General features: G+C 35.0%; 1 protein-coding gene across 3 annotated transcripts; it reads right to left on the reverse strand.

The window, feature by feature from the left end:
• Positions 1–2,828: 2,828 nt before the first annotated feature.
• tmem182a (transmembrane protein 182a) lies at positions 2,829–17,565 on the reverse strand. 3 transcript variants are annotated; one of them, XR_015498823.1, is made up of 6 exons: positions 17,194–17,565; positions 11,259–11,397; positions 9,115–9,213; positions 7,633–7,770; positions 4,313–5,868; positions 2,829–4,159 (listed from the first exon to the last, which is right to left on the reverse strand). XR_015498823.1 is itself a non-coding variant. In NM_001013320.1 (5 exon segments), coding segments are annotated over 5 exon segments (747 nt in total). In that variant the 5' UTR covers positions 17,338–17,553; the 3' UTR covers positions 4,875–5,641.
• Positions 17,566–24,830: the final 7,265 nt, after the last annotated feature.

Consider the following 24,830-nt stretch of genomic DNA (forward strand, 5'->3'; position numbering starts at 1 on the left):
ACACCACCTCATAGATTGATGTTGTATATTGGTAGCGCACACACAGCTGTCACCTGTCATAGATGAGTCATATGTGGCAGTGATTCTACTGTTAAATGAGCGCACCTGTCAGTGTCTCGTCTCCAGTCTCCATAGGGAAAAGGAAATTATATTGCTCATATTGAGTGTTTATTTTATATCGCATTTGGCCGGCTCTTTTTTTTAACATGCGAAAATACCGAAAAGTAACAAAAGCACACACTTACCGTACAGTAAGCTATATTTACACATTCATTCATTTTTTTAAATAGATACAATCAATGTATAAATATATCCATCTACACAAAAATGACCACCAATAAAATAACAAAAAGTTTCTTAATATTATTTCAGCTATAATTGTTCACATAATAGCTACCATTTTATATAAATGTGACACAAAACCGTAAGTATCCATTTTGTGAATTGCAATTCAAAAGCTGAATTATTAGCCCGCCTGAATTATTAGACCGCTTGTTTATTTTTCAGCACGTTTCTAAACATAATAGTAGTTTTAATAATTAATCCCTAATAACTGATTTATTTTATCTATGCCATAATGACAGTAAATGATATTTGACTAGATGTTTTTCAAGACACTTCTATACAGCTTTAAGTGACATTTAAAGGCTTAACTAGATTCATTAGGTTAACTAGGCAGGTTAGGGTAATTAGGCAAGTTATTGCATGACTGGTTTGTTCTGTCGATTATAAAGAAAAAAATATATAGCTTAAAGGGGTTAATAATTTTGTCCCTAAAATTGTGTTTAAAAAATTTAAAACTGCTTTTATTTTAGCCAAAATAAAACAAATAAGACTTTCTCCAGAAGAAAAATTTTTTATCAGACATACCGGGAAAATGTCCTTGCTCTGTCAAACATCATTTGGAAAATATTTGAAAAAGAAGAAAAAAATTTGAAGAGGGCTAAATATTCTGACTTTAACTGTACATTGGGAAAATCAACTTTAAAGTGGTTTATAAGTTCTAGATATTTTTCAAGACACTTCTCTACAGCTTAAAGTGACATTTAAAGGCTTAACCAGGTTAATTAGGTTAACAAGGCAGGTTAGGGTAATTAAGCAAGTTATTGTATGGTAACGATGGTTTGTTCTGTAGACAGTCAAAAAAAATAATAATTAGCTTAAAGGGGCTAATAATTTTGTCCTTTAAATGGTGTTTAAAAAATTAATAACTGGTTTTATTCTAGCTGAAGTAAAACAAGTAGGACTTTCTCCAGAAGAAATAAAATATCAGACATACTGTGAAAATTTCCTTGCTCTGTTACACATCATTTGGGAAATATTTAAAAAAGAAGAAAAAATCTAAGGGGGCTAATAATTCTGATCTCAATTTGGGAAGGTTCCCAATCAGGGACCAAAGAGAAAACAAAAATTCCTTCATAACAGCAACAGAACATATCATAACAGCGGGTGAAAACAATGTTACCTGTAAAAATAAATCCTAAAATTATATAGAAGGAAAACATAAGGTTGAATGGGAGTAATCCATTTAAAACTAAATTTAACATATATATATATATATATATATATATATATATATATATATATATATATATATATATATATATATATATATATATATATTTATATATATTAGGGATGGGAAGATTCATCGATATGTATCGATACGCGGTCATGCGCGTGCACGGTGCGAGTGCATCGGTAGAGCAGCAGAGGACGAATGAAATTTTGGAAGCAAATCGAGATGCATCTGTTTTTGCGAGATGCATCAATTTTTCCGAGATACAGCTTATATTTTTAATATAGAATGTATTTTTTATTTATTAACAAGTGTTGTCAACCTGTTTTTGGCGCATAATTTAATCGACCGACATAAAGTAAGCCTTAGCAACGGATTTGCGGATGTGTACACTCACACTACAACTCAGTGTATCAGGTGTGCGGATGAAGCTAGTGGAGCGCCCTCAGAAAGCGCGAGAAGCAAAACAAACATTTTATTCCTCACTGAGTTTTAAATCTAAAGTATGGCAAGCAACATTATGGATTTAAGGATGGACGACATGACAGGACAGATGCAATTTGCAAAATGTGCCGCGCATCTGTAAAATACGCGGGCAGTATGACCAATCTGAAATCTCACTTGAAGCGGCGCCACGGTGTTGTTGTGAAAGCATCTTCCAGTGTTCCTGCATCCCCGGCTTTCGCACTGCTTCAACCAGCTCCAAAAGTGGTGAGAAAAGCATTGCAAGTTTTTTTTCCGTGCGCAACAGTTTTGTGCGCTCTACGCCAACAACGAATGCTATTGCATTGTTCATCTGCAAAGATATTCAGCCTAGTGTCATGGAGAACGAAGGTTTTAAACACCTCCTCCTGTTAATTTTTATTTAATAATAATAATAATAATAATAATGATAAAAATAATGGGTGTCACGGTGGCACAGTGGGTAGTTTGACCACCTCACAGCAAGAAGATTGCTGGTTTGTTATATTTTTATTAGCCTGTTGTTTACAGTGACAGTGATGTTTCAAAGCAGCATAACACTGCTAGTTCACCACCTTAAGTTTTGAATATTCAGTGGCAAAATATCTTTGTAAAACTTGTTTTCATAGTTGAAAAGTTAAATCACAATTCTTGTTGTGCAATGGTAAACCTTTATGTTGAAAGAGTGCAAATATATATATATTGTTAATATATATTGCACTTATACATTCTGTTTATCTTGAAAATACTTAAATAATATGTGCTATATGTTCTAAAATGGCCCTCTACTGTAAACTGACACTCTGGCTCTGCCGTGCATACATGACACAAAATGGAAGAAATCACCTTGTTTTGTTGCATTTTAATATGAAATGTACAGGGAAAAACATTTAGTTTTTTTCAAAATAAACATTTAATGAATCTTTTGAAATATAACATCAACTGCACTTGATTGCATAATATAATACAAAGCAAATATATACTGTGTGTGCTATGGTGTGTGAACAGGCTGTCCAAGTAAAACATAAAAATTTAGGTTGGTTGGTGATTTCTACACAATAAAGTAGGTGATTGTCTTCAGAAATATTTTTGATGTGCTTGTTGAAAGTCTCTTCACATTCCAAAAGTAATGATTAAAATGAATGTATTTATATGTATTTTTATATTCTGAGTGAGACTAAAAATGTTTATCTAATTAAAATTTATCGGGCCGACTTTTCCCATAATTCTAATAAGTAGCTCAAACTGTCAACAAAATGTAGATTTGTACATCTGCGCAGCGGTTCATGCAGATCCGCCATTTGTGTGTGCATGAGCCACGCTCACGAGGACACGACAAAAACAAATGCTGGATCTAAACTTTTTAAAATCCTGAATCAATATTGGAGTTACTTTTGAACGCTGGAGGAAGGACGACACCATGGCTGAAGTATTTCTGTTAGACAGGTAATGTTCTGCTTTAAAACTATTTTAGTCAACCAAAGCTGATGTAGATTTTGGTGTTACGAATGAGTTATACGCACCGAGGTGTTGTTTAGGAACTGAAATCTTCCAGCGAACGATTGATGTGACTATTTTCAATGTCATAAGGTTCCTTTTACAGCATCGATGATGTAGATTTTTATTCAGTTTAACAATAAAACATCAGTAAATAGCCCTATTTTGCCTAGCCTGTTTTACTGAGGTGAAGCTGGTTTATATTCACATTGATTCATTTCTGAACATTGACAACCTGTGACGCGCTTATATTGTTTACCATGCTACTCTGAATAGTCGGTCTGAAATAGCATGTAAGTATGGCTAAGTCTTCTTCTTCTTTGGCCTTAGTCCCGTATGGTTGCGGGGTCGGCTCTTTGGAACAAGTCCTCCATTTAGACTTGTCCATATGATAACAACTTTTTTTTACACCTTCCGGCCGGCCTGTCATCTGGGCCTGTCACCCTCATACACTCAAACACTCATAAACTATGGACAATTTAGACTACCCAATTCACTTGCAGCATGTCTTTGGACTGTGGGGGAAACCGGAGCACCCGGAGGAAACCCAAGCGAACGCAGGGAGAACATGCAAACTCCTCACAGAAATGCCAACTGAGCCGAGGTTCAAACCAGGAACCCAGCTACTTTCTTGCTGTGAGGCGACAGCACTACCTACTGCGCCACTACCTACTGCGCCACCTACTTCGCATCGTAAGTATGGCTAAGTAATAAGTAAAATTCGTGCATGCTGCCAGCCAACCACTAAGCAAGTAAACAAACGTATTTTACGTTTTGTCAGTTTAGTGGCTAATTCGTACAAATTCGTACGAGTTGAGTCGTATGAAAATGTACGATTATAAAAAAGGAGGCGTGGCATTCAACCCCACCCCTATCCCCAACTGTCATTGGGTGATGAGCAAATCTTACTAAATTGTACGAATTATATCGCAGAAATTTATTCAAATTAGCCACTAAATCAAAGAGTTACGAATTGCCGTGAGATTGCGTTGAGCATACAGTAGTCACTTTGGGACAAAGTGTGAGAGAGTGAGACCTGCGATCCTTGCATGCATGACATATTGCACATTATGACAAGTTTTGCTTGCTACACAACTGAAAACGTGCTAGAAATAATACAGTTTTTGTTCAGAATTGTAGTGTTTAAAGTACTATAAAGTTTTCTAACTGGCGAATGACATGAACTAGCGGGTGGTCTGCTGCCATCTTTAATGTGTGCATTAGTGACTTTAGAAAGTGTGGCTTTGGACACCAGGGAAGGGACTTCAATTCAAAGATATTATGCTAACCGTTAGCATTTAGGCAGATCACCTACTGCACCTTTAAACATTTAAGCTGAATCAAAGTAACCTTATATTATGTTAAACTGACTTAAAACAGCTTAATGCGTAACTTATAGAATCAAGTTAGAACATGATTAACTTAGTTTAATAAGTTACAATGACCTTAAACATATGCTGTCAAGACTAATTGATCATATACAATTTTACAGTACATTGCAGATTATTTAAAAGCATTGAGGGTGGAAAACACTTAATGCATTAATCAATTAATAATCAAAACAGAAAGTGTAAATGCAAATCTAAAAAGCAGGCAAAATGATATTTCCTCCCCAGGCAATATAAAAATGCAGCAGTTCTTTAAAGACACATGTGTGCAATACTATAACCACAAAAACTAATGCATGAAGTGTTCCCAAACCATTCATGATCACTGTTTACAGTACTGCTCAAAGCACACATGATGGCCAAAAACTGAAGCAACCAAAACAAAAATTATAAAAAATACTATAAGAGTCTGCACATCAGCCTGTCATAAAGTCAACACATCCCAAACATGTTATAGATATTTAAACGGTCAGTTCACCCAAAATCAAAATTACCACAGCATTTACTCTCCCCGTTTCCTTTCTCTGTTGAACACAAAAAGAAGATATTTAGAAAAATGCTAGTTGCTGGCACCCATTGATTTCTGTAGTAACAAAAGAAATGACCATGGATTGCAATTGGTGCTAGCTACCAGCATTTTAAAAAAATATATCTACGTTTGTGTTTTCTTTTGGGATTTAAACAAGTGAAAGGTGAGTAAATGATGACAGAATTCAATTTTTGGGTGAACTATCCCTTTAATGCATTCTGATGATTACCATCATTCATGAGTATATCAGTTGTACTGATGATGGTCTGTGCGGCCGATCACTAGAAAGAGAAGACCAGACAGAAAACAGAAGAACACGCCGACTGGAGCAAACATGAAGGACAGGCCGTAAGTCTTATTCAGCTCGAAGTCTGCACACTTATTTAACTTCTGATACTCCGTATATAAACTTATTACATCCAGAACATCTATCCAGATAACATACATCGCTGTGACAACTAAAACGAAGAAACCTGGAGAAAGTGACAGCAGTGAGAGGTGGAGAAATGAAAATAAAGAGGAAAGAGACAGCAGTGACTGTAAATGTTTGTGAAATTTAAAACACATTGTGTTGAAGAAATGCATCTTATATTAATATTGGCACCCTGTGAAAGTTATATTAAATATAATTTTTATTGAAAGTTATGTATATTTATTTGTTAATGTTTTGATCTTTTGCTTTAATAAATGGAAATGTACTGAGTTAACGTAAACTAACAATACTTGACCCATAACAAACCCACAGACTCTGCAATCGCCATAAACAACTGGTAGCTCAAGGGTGTTTAGGAGCAAAAACTAACTTAGTTATACATATACAAGTTTTATACAAGATGACACTCACTGTAAAAAGTAGATCCATAAAATTGAAGGCAAAAAACAGCAGCTGTGGTTGCCAGTATTTTACTGTTAAAAATAAATAATTTAAAACATAAATCCGTAAAATTTACGGTAAAAAACAGCAGCTGTGATTGCCAGTATTTTACCGTTAAAAATAAATAGTTTAAAAAAATAAATCCGTAAAATTTACGGTAAAAAACAGCAGCTGTGGTTGCCAGTATTTTACTGTTAAAAATAAATAATTTAAAACATAAATCCGTAAAATTTACGGTAAAAAACAGCAGCTGTGATTGCCAGTATTTTACCGTTAAAAATAAATAGTTTAAAAAATAAATTCGTAAAATTTACAGTAAAAAACAGCAGCTGTGATTGGCAGTATTTTTCCGTTAAAAATAAATAGTTTAAAAAATAAATCCGTAAAATTTACAGTAAAAAACAGCAGCTTTGGATGTTTCCTATGTCTGCCACACCCATTACAGGTCTTTCAGTCTCTGCTAATGAGCTGATGATCTGAATCAGGTGTGTTTGGTTAGGGAGACTTGAAAAATGTGCATAGCTGGTTGTCCACACTGCGCTAAATGACTAAAAGTAAATAATATTTTATTTTAATAACTTACACTGATTGGAATCCGCTATGGATGCCATCTTGTGGTCAGCAATTTAAAATTAAGTTCTGCGCAAGAACTTTCACAGCGAATTATGCATATTTTGTAGTTGTCGAGTGCACATGGGTTGTACACTCCTTATTGCGGTGCATTATGGGATTAATTGAGTGCACTTCAGAACGTTCACAACGGTTTTGTGCACCCCTAAAAATGGCTACTCTCTCAAACACAGTGCATTATTTAAGGGTAAAGGGGATGAATTAGGATTCAAGTAACACTAACAAGCCACATGACACTGGGGAAAGAAAATGTCTAATTGGGCCCAGTTTGAACGTTTTTTTCTTTGGGGTGTGCTTAATTTTGTTGCCAGCAGTTTTGACATTATTTTGAGGGCACAGCAAAAATACACTGCTATACAAGCTGTACACTGACTACTTTACCTTGTAGTAAAGTTTCATTTCTTCAGTGTTGTCACATGAAAATATTTACAAAAATGTAAGGGACTTACTCATTTCTTTTAGAAACTGTATGGTTATATATGACCAGATTTCCACTATTATTGTAAATATACTCAATTACAATATACTCAATACTCAATTATACTCGATGCTTCTGACTCAATACTGAATAAATCAGTTATCAATTATTACAGTGAATTAAAGCTAATATTTTAAGCAAAAGATCAAAAGGTTAAATAAACAAAAAAATGCAGATGCCTTTGCTTATAATTACCAAGTGTGCTAACATTACTAATGGAGTGCACGGTAGCTTCTTATGCAATCTCCAACTTACCTGAAATGAGGTAGAGTCCACCGCCTGCTTTATAAAGGCGATGACTGGCGAATGGAGCTGCACAGATGATAATGAAACCGCCGGCCACCACAGCAGCCACACCAACCAACATGGAGACGCTCCAGAAGCCTCTGTAGACTGAATAATCATGCTTCTCATTAACACCAGGCAGATTCAGTGAGGAAAACACTACTGTATACAGAGTAATGTATTCTCTAAAATCAAATGCCATATGCTGTTTGCAACCTCAGAGCGAAGCAGGGTGTTTGCTGAAAATTGCTTCATTTTAGCGGATTGAAAGATTTGTGGCGTCAACTGAAAATTTGTTTTAATGGATTTATTGTATACTAAGAATTCTGACTGTGGGAAAAGGAACCATCAGGAAAATATACTGTATGACGGATTTTGATTTCAAGTCGACAGCTTAAAAATAATCATAATAATAATTATTTATTTTTTTATTTATATAGCGCCATTCCAGAGCTTAAGGACACTTTACAATGAATGTAACAAAAAGGGATATTACAAACAGACATTGAAAGAACGAGTAATCAAGTAGAGATAACATTAGATATACAAAAATACAAGTCAAATATAACAAACTGGAAATACAAAACAAGAACCAAGAGACAAATATGCAGAGTACAGGTTCATCAAACAAAGTGGTCAGTTTATCAAATTAGAAGTGTAACATTCAGAAAACAAGTGAGTTTTAGGTAAAGATTTAAATTATTGCTGGAATGGAGTGAGCGTGGTAGAGCGTGGTACAGAGTTCCAAAGTTTGGGTGCAATAGCACTAAATGATATTTGCAATAAAGCCAGACAGTGGTATTGATTCACAGTATAGCTAAAATGTGATGTAAACAAATTGATTAAAGCAGGTTATAATTGTTAAATAAAATAAAACAATCAGTATTTGTCTGATTGTAATTTTACCCTGACCACTATCATGGCCTTTTTCGTGATCAGAAACCAAGTCAAAAGCTGAAAATGAAGCAAAATATTGAATGAAATGAATAGATCTTTAAAATAAACAAAAATTCAATGAATGCTTGAATTAAAATGAAAGGTGACATGGTGGCGCAGTAGGTAGTGCTGTCACCTCACAGCAAGAAGATTGCTGCTTTGAGCCTCGGCTGGGTCAGTTGGTGTTTCTGTGTGGAGTTTGCATTTGTTATGCAATGTAATTTAAATTACATTTAATTTAATTATTGCAACTTAAAACCATATGTGATTTCACTGCATTAATGAAGTTTTCATACAGTATGAATTAAAATAAAAAGACATCTAGAGGCATATTTTATTCCATTAAAAATATGATCCATTAAATTATGACTAATAAATACCAAAAAGACATTGACATGTAGTGGCATAAAATCTTCTTTTTTTTACCAGATATAATAAAATTAATAATAATAATAATAATAAAACAAAAAAAAGTAAGCTTTCTTAACAAAAACTTAAAAATAATAATAAACTTACTTATAGCAGTCTGATAGCTGGTAGTGTTGTAGGACTGGTCAGGGAATGGAAAGGGCAGAAGATATGCAGGTTTGCATACTCTTACATGCGGCTGATTTTCTAAAAGAAAAAAGAAAAAGAAATCAAATTTTCTTAAAGGATGAGTTTTAAATGATTAATTCATTAAATATTCAGAAGTGTTCCATATTCAAACTGTTTGCTGACTGAAGTAACCTGGCAACAGGTCCTGAATCTTTGATATTTGAAGTCAAGTCTCCAACAGAGCTTCACAAGAGGTCTACAGTAACTACTATATTCAGTAAGCAGGTCACAGCACGTTTTCTGATATAAAATACTAGAATCAGATCCTTCTGTTTAGATTAGTTCATCATGTAAAATTCTTACAGAATTGGCCTTTATTTATTTATTCTTACACACATTAGTACGGTATAAAAAAGTATGGGGAGTATTTAGTTACAAAATATGGTTATTATTATAGTAATTTTTATGTACAGTCATTTAATTTAACATGCTTGCCTTAAATACTACAGTTTTAATAGATTCAGAGCAGAATAGAAAAAAAAAAAAAAAAATATATATATATATATATATATATATATATATATATATATATATATATATATATATATATATATATATATATATATATATATATATATATATATATATATATATTGTAGCGAGTCGGCTAGTACCACGTCGCCCTGGGCACAAATCCACACCAGCTGGATCATTCATCAACCCCGGATCGCTCACAGCTGGACCTCATCAGCCAGGGAGAGATATAAGCCAGCCCCACACAGGAGGAAACTGAGCTTCATTTGCACATGACTCCCTGCGCTAACGCTTGTCTCTCTCTGTCTCTCCCACAGCCGAATCCAGCTCGTGACCGATCCAACACCATACCTCTCACCAGTCTTCACCATCTCCCCGGAGCACTTGAGCACGCACCCTTAAGAAGAGCACTCATTCACCCCTTTACACTTGTAAATAAAGCACCCTCCGGGGCATTGTTTGTAACATCATCTAACTGTGGTTGTGTTTTCCCTCTGCCTCGCTACAATATATATATATATATATATATACAGAAGACCAAACATGGTTAAGAAAAAATTAATTGAGTCAGAAATCGATAGTGTAAAATATTTATGTGTTAAATATTTGTTATTATATTTATTTTGCTCTGTTTTGTTTGAATTTTTACATTTTTTAACAAAGCTAAAAAGTTCTGCTGGGCTCAAAAGATGAGAGTGAAAAGGTTTTTACATCCTATTGTCTATGTATTTAGATTTATAGGGATTTTATGACTTATAAATACTTATAAATATATTTCACTATTCTTTTGTTTGATCAAACATAATTTACTGTGTTTGGACCATGTCAGACAAATAAAAGGAGTGCTTATGCACATCATCTCAAAAACTGAGGAGAAATGACCCAAAAGTGCACAGCATAAGGTAAGAGATGACAGCTGTCTGTGCTATCTGGGGCTGCTTATTGATCATAATTGTATTGTTTTCACTTCTGCGCCATGGAAACACTGCGATTCATTCGACAACTGTTTGATTTGTGAGAATAATTCAGTAAAAAGAATGCTAGAATCGTATGAGCACCGGCAAGAGCTTTTATTATAGCTATAACTTGTACATGTGTCATATATATGAACCATATGAAATATATGAAAATTAACCAATGTTCAATACCCAGCTGGGGTATCCAAAATACTGTGTATTTAAATGTAAATAATATACCAAAAAAACAAAAACAAAAAAAAAAGTGTTGCATATGAGCATAAAATATAGATTTTACACATTCAAACGAAACCACTTAAAGGGGTCTGGTGCAATGCTAGCCCTTTAAATCCTTAAGCGAAAGTCGATGACATCATGGTACCGGCTCTGCAGAGTTTAACTGGTTACTTCTTAAGTAATTGAGTTACTTTTCAGAAATACAAATTTAATAATGTAATTAAATAATGTAATTAAAATGTAATTAAAAATTTTATAATGTAATTAAACACTTTTTAAAGTAACCTACCCAACATTGTGTAGAAATAAACATTGGCATACATCAGCTAAAAAAGCTGAAAAACTAAAGACATCTCCGAATGTTTATTGCTCAAAAGCTAAAACACAATCTCTTACCAAACCAGAACTTCCACAGATTGCCATCGTTCATGACGTCATCGAAGGTACAGCGCCAGAAGAAGCCCTCATGATGAAAGGTGAAGTTCGGGGCTTCACTATTGGGGTCGGGAACCTGGTTGACAAGAATATCACCTCGCTGTGAAGGAGCAGAGAGCAGAGGTCAGAGAGTAATCCACACCTGTTGTGGAGCCAGAGAAAATGACAAAAATCCCAAACTGCTGGAGGACAGACACTGACGGACTGTGGATGGGTAATGTTATTTATGCAATCGCATGCAAGTTTCGAGTAGATGCCAAAGACATTATTTCCAACATTGATGAGAAACCCAATGTAAACTAGCTTGTTGACTAGAAACCATGTTGACTTAGGGGTCAAAACTGAAACACCATTTTAACAGCAGAAAAATGTCATAAATAATGTTTATTTGGTTTTTATTATGAAGTTTGGTGACTTTTTCTTTAAAATGACCCCACCATTTAAAAAAAAATCTATTGAAGACTGTACACAATTAAATTACAACTGTTGTCCTTCAGATACGTTTTAGGTCAATATTTCAACTCGCCAGGTATGAAACAATACACCACAAAAACTCTGGTACGCACTGGCACACACATGACACTACAAACACCCTAAATTCACACACACAAAAAAAGAATCTGATGCTCCATCTTTTATGAATATTGTCTTGCAAGTAAAAACTTTTTAGACTTATTCTGGTACTTTACAAAATATTAGAAACCATTTACTACAGTATAGTCAAATAGGAGTGCTTTTTGTTGTTGTTGTTGTTGTTGTTGTTTAGTTCATTTGTTTACATCAGGGGTCACCAATCTCAGTCCTGGAGGGCCGGTGTCTCTGCAGAGTTTAGCTCCAACTTTCTTCAACAGACCTGCCTGAGTGTTTCAAGTATGCATATAAGACCCTGATTAGCTTGTTCAGGTGTGTTTGATTAGGGTTGGAGCTAAAATCTGCAGGACACCGGCCCTTCAGGAACAAGTTTGGTGACCTCTGGTTTACAGGGTCAATGCACATTAGTAAACATTACTGTACAATGTGCTAGAATTAGCCAAGAATGTCTATTTTTCATCTGTAGACCCTTAACAGAATGCTAAAAACATTGATGAGGATAGTTTTTGATGAAGACGAGGTTGTTTCTTCATGCAAAATAGATTTGAGGATTGAAATAAAATGTATCTGCTTTATTTTAGAGATTTAGTGGTGGGACATAGGACAAATTGTGTATACAGAATTTTAGTAAACACAAGGCTTAACAAATAAAAGCTTAGAACCCTGTAAACAGCCTGGCCATCTAGAGAGCTATCATTTTGCAAACACAGCTACTGCAGTAGCCTAAATGTTCAGGAAAATTATGAACTGGACTGCAGGTGATTAATGCACTTATTGCTTCCAAAAAAAATATTCTAGAGACAATTTAGATTTGTACATTTATTTACAAGCACCCCCAGTCAAAATTAACAGAATTAGCATAGTACATGATATAACGTCAAGGTTGAATTATAACGTTTGTGTAAAACAATCAACAGATTGTGATGGGTTCAGAATACACTTCTTTTCTTTTATGACATTTAAAAATGTGGGTTATTTTAAATCACATTTGGGTAAAATATGAACAAACCCGTTGACTTGGTTAAAAATGTAACGGGATAGTTCACCCATAAATGAAAATTAGTACACTATTTACTGTCAAGTTGTTCCAAACCTGTATGAGTTTATTTCTTCTGCTGAACACCAAATGAGATATTTTGAAGAAAGCTGAAAACTAATCATTGACTTCCACAGAAGGAAAAAACAAATACTGTGGAGGTCAATGGGTACACAATTTCAGCTTTCCTCAAAATATCTTCTTTTGTGTTCAACAATAAAAAGAAACTCATAAAGGGTATTTGTAACAAGTGAAGGGGAATAAATGCTAACATAATATTCCCTTTTGGTAAATGTTTTATTTTAATTCATTAACCTAATAAATTAAACCAATGGTTGGTTTTGTCCAATGCCATATTAAATGATGTTGACACCTAAATTGAGTCAAGAAAAAATAATAATTGTGTTTATTGTGGACAAGAAACATTTCAGGCTAAAAGTTGTTTCCCAACCAATAACATGGCCAGTTTGCTAAAAAAAAAATTCTGCTGTATTTTACTTGCCCTTCATTTGAACACAAAAGAACATATTTTGACGAATGTTGGTAGCTGTTATTTTGATGTCTTTCATAGTATTTCTTTCCTACTGGATTTCAACTGTTAACATTTTTATCTAAATATCTTTTGATTTCAACACAGAAAGGAAACTCATAAAGGTTTGGAATCGCTGGACAGTGAGTAAATGTTTATTTTTGGGTAAACTAGGCTATTTAACAACATGCATGATGTCATTGAGATGGTGGAATTAGCTTCTTTCTAAAAAATGCAAGGTTGTTTCAACCCACATTTGAGTAAAATATGGGCAAACATATTGGTTTAAACATACATTTTAAAATAATAATAATGTAACCTTTGGGATTGCCTGAAAATTGAGCTGAAACAACCCAGCATTTTAGAGTGTCCCTAAAACAAGAGTGTCAATGAACAATGGCATGTTTTGTAGAGATTGTTTTGTCATTGGAAAACTAGCGCTGCCATAAAACCACCTAAAAGAGCACAAATGCCATTGTTTCTCTTTAATTTCACCATGTTTTAAAGCTGTGTATGGATGAAGTTCTGTGCTCCTATTGGTCAGTGCCACAGATGTGAAGAAATGAGCTCTATGCATAGCTATTGTTTTAAACCCAACGATGAACTTCCGGTGAAAGCTTAACATTTCAATTTTACAAGGTTGTTTTTACTTTCCCAGAGATGGGTTGCGGCTGGAAGGGCATCCGCTGCGTAAAAACTTGCTGGATAAGTTGGCGGTTCATTCCGCTGTGGCGATCCCGGATTAATAAAGGGACTAAGCCGACAAGAGAATGAAAGAATGAATGAAGGTTGTTTTTACAGCATCAATGTTGTAATATAATTACAATATGTGAAGTTTATTTATAAACTAATTTTGAGAGGATCACTTGCTTATGATTGCTTGCAGCCGGCCCCGCTTTATTCAATTTAGGATTTACCAATCAGACGATTCCTAAGCCACTATAAGTACCCTAAGTTCCATATGACAGCCATCTTCATTTTGAAAACGTTTTGACACCTTTCCCCATGGGCACGTAGGTTTCCCCCGGGTTCTCCGGTTTCCTCCCACCGTCAAAAAATATGCAACTTAAGTTAATTGACTAATCCATATCAGCATCATGCTCCTAGTAAATAGTTATCTCTTAAGAGCAATCACTATCTGTTCATCAGCTACTACATCAGGGGAGTTCTCAAGATCTACCAGAGCTCAAACTCCCCTCTCACCTTCCAAATGGGAGGGAGCCCCTGACTCGAGGAACTTATGAGCTCAGGGCTCTCTCCCGTGAAAGCATGCCAAACAAGCTTTTTTAATCAATCATCAGCTAAGTGTAAACTCTTGAAATTCAGTTAAATACACTTAAGCATCCATTTAGTTGTTTAAGCGTAAAACAAGACAAAAGACCATTGTAACCATTAGCGCCCGTCAGTAGCAACAGGCTAGCACTGAAATTTTATTGAAAATACTCCATTCTATACTCCAAATCCATTGTAAAATAAATATTTTATATTATATTATATTCATATTTTGAAGACATGGGTAGCTGCTAGTAATTCTGTCAGAATGTCGAGAACTGTTCCAGGGGTGCTACTTGTTGTCATCCACTATACACTCTCAAAAATAAAGGTACGCGAGCTGCCACTGGCGTGGTATCTTTTCAAAAGGTACAAATTTGTACCTTAAATATCCATATCAATACCTCAAGGGTACATATTGGTACCTAAAAAGTACAAAAGTTTCCTCTTAAAATTTGTAATATATACTTTTGAGGTACCAATATGGACCCTTTAAGTACAAATGTGCACCTTTTGAATAGGTACCAATGCAGTCACAGCTCGTACACCTTAATTTCTGAGAGTGTAAACACTATACTATGTCCAATCCATTTTGAGGTCTCAATGCCCGTTTACAAAACACCATGACACCCTATACAACAAATGGATCATGCCAAAATCTGGCTAATATACTATAACTCCCTTATCATTCATCTTTTAGCCTCCCCAAACATCAATTCAACTCTTATATTCAGCAGCTAATCCGCTTGTGAAGTGATGACGTGTTGGTGAAGTAAGTAATACTGTTTCCGGGTCCAAGCTGCCACTCATTTGAGTTGAGAAATGATTTGTTTATGATCACTTTTAATTCATATCACACATTAAAGTTAATTTTATATAAAGTCATAGTGTACACAACAATCTTTGGGCTTGCTGCATCACAAATACCACAATTGTAACAATTTATAAAAAAAATGAATGACTTTCTGGCCATCGGATATTAGGCATGGACATAATAATAATAATAATAAGGATAATTTTCATTTATATAGCGCCTTTCCAGAGCTCAAGGACACTTTACAAGGAATGCAACAAAAAGATAAACAAACATACATGAAGTCAAATATAACAAACTGGAATTACACAAACAAGACCCTAGACATACGAGCAGAGTGGAGGTGGATCAGATAAAGTAGTTAGTTTGGCGGATCAGAAGTGAAGCATTCAGAAAATAAGTGAGTCTTAAGTAAGGATTTGAATTCAGAGATATTATTAGCAGAGGGGAGTGAGCGTGGTAGAGAGTTCCAGAGTTTGGGTGCAATAACACTAAATGAACTACCCCCTATTGAAGAGAGACGGTACCGAGGGAGAGCGAGAAGGCCAGAGTCAGCAGAACGTAAAGAACGAGTTTGGGTGTAGGGAACAAACATGTTGCAAAGATAGGAGGGTGCTAGGCTATTTAAGGATCTAAATGCAAGGAGGAGAATTTTGAATTTAATGCGGTATGCAACTAGGAGCCACATATATATTGTGATCGTGATTTTCGAAAGTATTAAACCACTTTGTACACGTTTATAATTACCACTTTACGAGTCTCCCTATACATTTGAATAGAGCGCTTGGACCCGGAAGCCGCTTCGCGTGACGTCACACTTAACAAGCGGATTATTTGTATGACTCAGTCATGTGACTTTCTTACACCCTTACTGATGGTAGGGTTTAGGCATAATAAACAATAAAAAACAAAAATCTTTTTCCTGATAATATTTTCCATAGTAATTTCCTTTGCCCAAATTCATACAAAATCACCATTTTGTAAATGTTGGGTTGTTTCACCCAACAAATGACAATTTACTTACTATTTACTCTCTCTCAAGTGGCTCCAAATATAAGTTGAACACAAAAGGAGATCTTTTGAAGAAACTTCCATAGTTCCATAGTTTTGGACTCTACTATGGATATCAATTTCACTGGTTTCCAGCTTTCTTCAAAATATCTTCGTTTATGTTCAACTGGTTTGCAACAAGTGAAGGGTGAGTAAATATAGTAATAACTATCCCTTTAACTCCGATTTAACACATCTCATTTTCCCTCCCAAATCTTTATGGGGGAAACCAGACTTGTGTGACCGCTATGAATAGCCACTGCGCTGAGATTCCAGTTTGGCTATTCAGTATTAAGTGTAGTATCACACTGCAGCATGTGATAGTCTACAGTCTTGAATCTCTGAGACTGTAAATAATGACGTACGTGGATGTCATATGACTGCCACAGCTTGGAAACCAAATATGCCCATAACTGCGAGAGGATCAGGGAGGATCAAAGAGCTCAAGTTAAGTACACAGAAATCTAAAAGATACAGTTAATCAGACAGTTCAGATCTTTCGCATTTTGGAATCGAATCCATTCATGATGTCAATTAAATACTCAACCATGCCCATATGTTCATATTACCCCCCATATTAAAACACTTGAAGCAACACACCCACCTCAGAAGTAACTGGACTATTTAAATGTGAATTGCAGGTCTCAGATGCCAGGAGCCAATAGTCCGTGCCAAAAGACAGAAGGATGAACAGAGTTGCCAAGGCACCGAAGAGCCCAGCGAAAAATCCAGCCACATGTATCTTCATGATCTCAGAGTGCAACCTTTCCACCAGTTCACTGCTTGTTAAACAGTCTCTCCTCCTTCCCACATGAAGTAGGCACTGAAATAATGTAACTCCTCACAATCTGTGTGAAAAAGTAGTCCAGTTATACTCAGCGAGGTTTATGGCATGTAGACACAAGTGGCTTTTCTAGGACTCTTCTTCGCTCCGGTGTGTGTCTATATGTGTGATTCAAGACCTGACACTGGGTTTGGAGTGGGCTTTATGATAGCACACCAGTGTAGGGCTGCCCATTGGGCTATTTTGGTCAGTTGAGTGAAGGTGCCTGCTGTCGCTCTCAGAGGAGTGGTTTAAGAATGAGATTGCAGGAGAGAGAGGAGCCGAGTAGACCAAAATATCACCCTGCTGGACAATCAGGGGAGGAATGAAAATGAAGACACAAGAGACCTGCATTCCCAATGTCTGTCAGAATTCCCACCACCAACTGAGAAGTGAACTCCGAAGCCAATTTTAAAACCAAATCAGGTCTTGACGTCCTGCAGGGTGTCGTAGGGATTAGTTTATTCATTCTTTCATTTTCTTTTCGGCTTAGTCTCTATTAATCTGGGGTTGCCACATCTAAATGAATCGCCAACTTATCCAGTATATGTTTTATCCAGTGTCTAGCGTTAACTGTATGTTGTACCAAGGACTTAAACAAGGATGTAAACAATGGGAAATGCTGTTTGGCACCATAAACAATTTAGCTACAAATTCATATTTATCCATCAAAACACTGTGAACACCCACAATCTTTACCAGCACGTGCAAAGTCTCTGCTACTTCCCGTGCATTCTACATCTCAAATAACAAACTCGCAAAAGATATGTAAACGTTTCATAGTACTTACATATATGCCGAATATATGTAAAAGACACTTGTCAGACTTTATTTTAGAGAGCAGGCATGAGCGGTGTAATTTCATTTTCTCTCTGACTCAGGCTCAAACTGATATGGCTAACAGCTACACTGACTGAGAGTATTTACACAGTAGAGACACAGCACATGCTATTAGAGGCATGACGCTTTTCCCTGTGACATGGAGCCGATATGCGAATCAGAGCACATTATGTTAGCTGACCAATCAGAGCCTTTTAAGGCGGGCTTTCGGAGGAACTAGGAAATATGACTGTTGTTTTCATGTTAGCAGAGCAGCAGTATATAATTAAAGTAAGACATATGAAAAAAAGGTTGATTTTTTACAAATGAAGCATGAGCACAATTTAGCTACAAATTCATATTTATCCATCAAACCACTGTGAACACCCACAATCTTTACCAGCACGTGCAAAGTCTCTGCTACTTTCCGTGCATTCAACATCTCAAATAACAAACTCGCAAAAGATATGTGAACATTTCATAGTACTTACACATATTCCGAATATTTGTAAAAGACACTTGTCAGACTTTATTTTAGAGAGCAGGCATGAGGGGTGTCCTTTTCATTTTCTCTCTGACTCTGGCTCAAACTGATATGGCTAACAGCTACACTGACTGAGAGTATTTACACAGTAGAGACACAGCACATGCTATTAGAGGCATGACGCTTTTCCCGATGACGTGGAGCCGATATGCGAATCACAGCACATTATGTTAGCTGACCAATCAGAGCCTTTTAAGGCGGGCTTTCGGAGGAACTAGGAAATATGACGGTTGTTTTCATGTTAGCAGAGCAGCTGTATATAATTAAAGTAAGATTTATGAAAAAATAGCTTGATTTTTTTTACAAATGAAGCATGAGCACACGTTGCTTTGCATCTTATAAACACAAACAAGCCTTAAAAGTACACTGGATCAATCTGCTAGATTTCTGAACCTCTACAGACAGTAAAGTTCAAAGCACAGTAAAAGTTTTGTAATTTCAGTGGTTCATCCAATGCAATCTCACGGCAATTCGTAACTTTTTGATTTAGTGGGTAGTTTGTATGAATTCGCACGATCTAATTTGTACAGTTTAGTAAGATTTGCTCATCACCCAATGACGGTTGGGGTTAGGGGTGGGGTTGGAAGCCACGCCTCCTATTTAAAATCCTACATTTTCGTACAACTAAACTTGTACGAATTAGCCACTAAACTGACAAAACGTAAAATATTTACGTTTCCTCGTGAGATCAGGCTGGTTCATCTGTAATCATACAAATCTCCAAGAACACTTTTGTCCCAAAAAAACTGTTTGCCATTGTCAACGACAGTGTTGTGCTGCTGACTCCAATCTGTTATATTGACCTTTAGTATATGCGCACCATGACCTGATGCGGGAAAGAAGACAAAGGTAAACAAAATCTCTTACAAAATCTTTTACTGTCATGTTGGCATACAAATGTGTTCTTGGAGCTTTGTATTTTTTACAGTTGAACCAATAAAGTCACATGGAATGTATTTACAATGTTTTTGGATTTTGAAAGTCTCGTGTCCATAGCTGTCTGAGAGGGCTCTCGGATTTTGTTTAATATAGCTTAAGTTGTATTCCAAAGATGAATTAAGGTCTCAGGGGGTAAAAGTAAGTAAATAACAGTAGAACTTAAATTTTCAGACTAAACAAGGACATGTTATGCTGTTTCATAGGTTTATCGTTTACTTTCGTTGGGCAAGGTTCACATGAATTAATCAGAAATCACATTACTTTTCTTATCATATATATACAGTATTATAGCATCTCTTTTTTCCACAGTGTCTGAAACAGTTGGTTTAAGGATGCTGTCTCTTTAAACCTCTCCTTTCCAAGAGTCAGCTCTGCTCTGATTGGTCAGGTGGTGCCCTGCCTGTTTTGATAGGTCAACTGCTAATAGTGTTTGTCATAAACCAACCTGAAATCTGAATTTTATCTACGAAGCACTTGTTGTCATTTGAATATATTGCAATGATAGAGTTGGCATTTGCCAGGTGAATTTATTTTAGCGGCATAGAAATACCTACATAAATTCATTGCAAAGCTACTAAAAATTTTCAGGCAATTGAGTTTTATTTTTTGGGGAAGCTTTGTTTATTGTGGCTTTTGATTTTTTTACTTTATTATTCTTCATATTATATCCATCTAATATTCTTATAGAGATAACATATTTGCAACAATATCGATATGACGATGGAGTTGAGGATCCAATTGCCAAGTCTTTAATATACAAGGAATGATCAGGCAGGCAAGGGTTAATCACTGGAGCAAACAGTATTATGTGGACAATCCAAAAAAGAAGTCAAAAACAGGCAAAGGGGTCGGTACAGGTGTCTAGCATCATTCATTTATTAATTTTCTTTTCGGCTTAGTCCCTTTATTAACCTGGGGTCGCAACAGCAGAATGAACCACCAACTTATCTTGCACATGTTTAACGCAGTGGATGCCCTTCCAGCTGCAAGCCATCTCTGGGAATCATCTATACACACTCATTCACACTCACACACCATGGACAATTTAGCCTACCCAATTCACCTGTCCTGCATGTCTTTGGACTGTGGGGAAAACCAGAGCACCCGGAAAAAACCAATGCGAACATGGGGAGAACATGCAAACGCCAACTGACCCAGCCGAGGCTCAAACCAGTGACCTTTTTGCTGTGAGGCAACAGCACTACCTACTGCGCATCTGCGTCGCCCATGTCTAGCATCAGAAAATAATAAACAAGGCAAAGAATCAAACAGGGCAGAGCAAGGCAAGAAGAAATGTTTCTTAAGTTTTACAGGTAACAACAAGACTCAGCAATGTATCTGTGAGTGTGTGCTGCAGTCCATGTAATGAGTGCATAAGCGGCTTCAGCTGTTCAAGTTTGTAATCAGTCTGGATCAGGAACTGGTGTGTGTGGTGCATGCTTGGAGTTGTAGTCCATTAACGATCCGGACCCGCTAGATTGCTGATAATTCTAACAATAGTTTAGGTTTAAATGAATGCTGTTCTTTTTAACATTCTATTCATCAAAAAAAAATCTTAACGCAGTTTCCAACACTTTTTTTAATTAATTATTTTCAATGATTTTAGCAAGATCATGAAGATTGGACTGTGATGGTGAAAAGTTATATTTGCCATCACAATAAATTAATATTACATTTTAAAATATATTCATGCTAAAACGGTTATTTTAAATTGTCATAATGTTGCTGTTTTTGCTATATTAATAAATGCAGCTTGGTTATCAAAAAAAATCACAAAAATAAAATGTTAAACAATAGTCAAACTGCTTACACTATGCATTGTCTGGCTTCAGTTTCTACTTGTATCTATTAGGTAAAAAGGCCGATACGTGGAAAACAGAAAATATCCCTTAATTATATTTCAAGTGGGGTATTTTGCACCAAGAAGATGAACCTGTGACCAATTATCACTGCGGTGTGAATGAAGCCCAGAACCTAAAGTGCTACTCCTGTATTTGCTCTGAACTGAAGACATAGAGGGATATTTAAAGATTAGAGATACAGAAGAAAGTTATGCAAGCTAAAATTAAAAATAATTGCAGCAGATGTCCATCGATGACTGTATGTGGTGGAAGTCTTAGTACATACAGTATGTGGCGTTTTGCTTATAAGCAGCGCTGGTTTTATATAAAGTCCCCTGTGCAGCTAAATTTACCTCTGCGCGTGTTATCCTGTTATAATACTGGGAAACAATAGTGCTTTTCATCTGCAGTTAAATAAAGATGAAGTTGCTGCTGCTTTGAGTTCATTATTTTAAATTAAACTGTTATATGATCTGGTATAGAGAATCAAATGCATTCCTTTATCAAGAGATGTGAGGATGTCAGAACAGTTTGTCAATATGTCAGTTATTAATTCGTTTTTATTTCGATACTATTTTAAAATCTGCTGGTTACATTTCAGTTTGGTTTTAGTTTATTTGATTAATGATTTTATTACATATAATGGTAACACTTTACAATAAGGTTTATTAGTTAATGTATTTACTAACATGAACTACCCATATAATTTAGTTTTATTTTGTGAACACAATTTCAATTTAGTTTTTAGCCTTGTCGCCCATTCAAGTTTTAGGAACAACTAATAATAGCTTGACTTCTAATTGATCATTTGGCATCAAAAGTGGCTTATATGAAAGGCAAAGCCTTTTGATTACGCTTACTAAAATAAAATATGATCATGCCTTGATTTTTTTATTATTTTATTAGGACAGTAAGGTCTGACTTTGCTTAGACCAAAGTATTTTCGTTCAACAGAAATAATGTACATGTGGGGGTCCATGTGAGTTTGTTTATGTCAACTATCTTAAGAACATCACTGTATTAACTGCAGTGGGATGATCGAGTGTCCTGCCTTTCCTTGCCCAAGACCGTAATGGATTTGTAAACAAAATTCCAGACAGAAGTTTAGCCATGACATAAGCTTAGGTTGAGTTGATCCCTATAACAAGGATACAACTGCAAATACAACTTGGTTCACTGGAGATAATGAAATTAAGAGGACGGTCAATAGTAGGAACAAATGAGATTTTATTAAAGGGATAAAAACGTAACTAGTACCCAATTGATATCAAATAAGAGCTGTTGGACGTTTTAAATATCTACGAACATGCATTGATGGTAAATTGATATTTGTTGGAAATTGCTTCAAAAAGCAATGCAAATATCATATCTTAATATGAGGTTACAACAATTTGGAGTGAGTTAACATATTTTGCAGATGGTAAATGAGAATTTGCTTGAGACTGTTGTGAGTTTTTTTTTTAACATGACAATGTGGTTTGGACTATTGACAGTTAAAGAAAACCAAAAACTCTAGAAAATGTGCCAAATAAGAGTTAAACAAAACAACATATGTCATTAATGAAGACTGTTCCACTGTAAAACCCAGTAGTCAACTTTATCAAATGAAATGAGTGAAGTTAATTTTACTTATTTGAAAAAAAAAAAAATCAGTGTTGAAGGTATGAGTTAATGAAATACCTCATTACTTCAACTTAAATGAAGTAAGTTCACAGTGCTAAACAATAACTACTATAAAAGAGTGTACAATTTGTTTAAATTTTTAGTGTTTACTGGCAAAAATACAGGGTCCTAAATATAAACAGCACCCCCAGGTATTACAACAAAGTGGTACAGACTGACAAAGATCAGAAAAATTACCAGTAGATGGAGCTCAAGTATGCAAAGTAAACGACTAGAGCTGTGTGGTAACAAGATACAATTAATTAAAAATACACAAAACTCTATAGCTGCAATTATATTATATTATATTATATTATATTGTATTGTATTGTATTGTATTGTATTGTATTGTATTATATTATATTATATTATATTATATTATATTAATCCAGCACAATATTACACAAAGGATGAGAAAAACTATAGATTAGCTTTTTAACTTAAATGGGTTGTTGCAATTGGTTTCCTCAAACAGTTTGAGTTGCCTTAACTGATTAGGTTTTACAATACTCAGTTGGTTTGAGTTCTCTTCATTTATTTGGTTTTACTGTTACATTTTTCAAATGGATTACGTTCACAGTACTTTTTAGGATTAGTTTTTGAACTTAAAGGGTATGTTGCAATCGGTTTCCTCAAACGTTTTGAGGTACCTTAACTTATTGGGTTTTACATTGTACATTTCAGCTTTTCCCATCAATAGGATGTTTTAGGCAAATGTGCATCAAATTTAATTTGTGCTAAATGCCATTAAGAAAAATGTTAAATACTGGGATTTGAGAAGGTAACTGTGTTATATGCATTATGATGTGATTTGATGATGTTGAGTGTATTTGTGTTATTTGTTGTTCTTTTATCTGACATATGTGAGGATGTTATGGGTAATTATGTGAAGCCAAAAGACAAATTTCCCCTATTGGATAATAAAAAAACATGCTCAAATTCAAATAAAACACAAAGAAAATGCAAACAAGGGTTATGTGAGGTACAGTATATAAAGAGGCATGACCGAGTCAAATGACCCAATACTGCAACACAAAAGATTGCAGTTTCAGACAGGAATTTATAGTTTTTGGTGCTTAAGCCCTCTATTGAATTATTGAATTCTGCTCTAAAAATTATAATTGAAACCCTAAATAAACAGGTTAAAAGACAATATTGGAATATATATATATATATATATATATATATATATATATATATATATATATATATATATATATATATATATATATATATATATATATATATATATGATTGTGGTGCTGGATTGTTGGTTTCTATTGTCTTATTATATTATTTAATAAACTTCTAAAATCTAATAAACATGCCAGTTTCTGGCTTGTTTTCCTCCAGATTCAACTTACTTCAGTATGTTAGATGGGTCACACATCAGAAGTAAAGCATAACTTTACGCTGTGAATGAAAACAATCTTGCTTTCTAAGAAAACTTTTAATGTAGCTGTGAGAAAAATCAGGTAAGCTATTTCAAGAGGGTTGCCATGTTAACAGTTATGTTTAAGGTTAGGGGTTGGTTATGACAAACTATTATTGTTTAATGTAATTTAAAATTTAAATTCACCCCTGAAGATGTATTTTATAATCAAAAAATTAAA

This window comes from Danio rerio, chromosome 9 (genome assembly GCF_052040795.2).
Source record: "Danio rerio strain M-AB ecotype USA chromosome 9, GRCz13ab, whole genome shotgun sequence".
NCBI classification, from domain to species: Eukaryota; Metazoa; Chordata; class Actinopteri; order Cypriniformes; family Danionidae; genus Danio; species Danio rerio.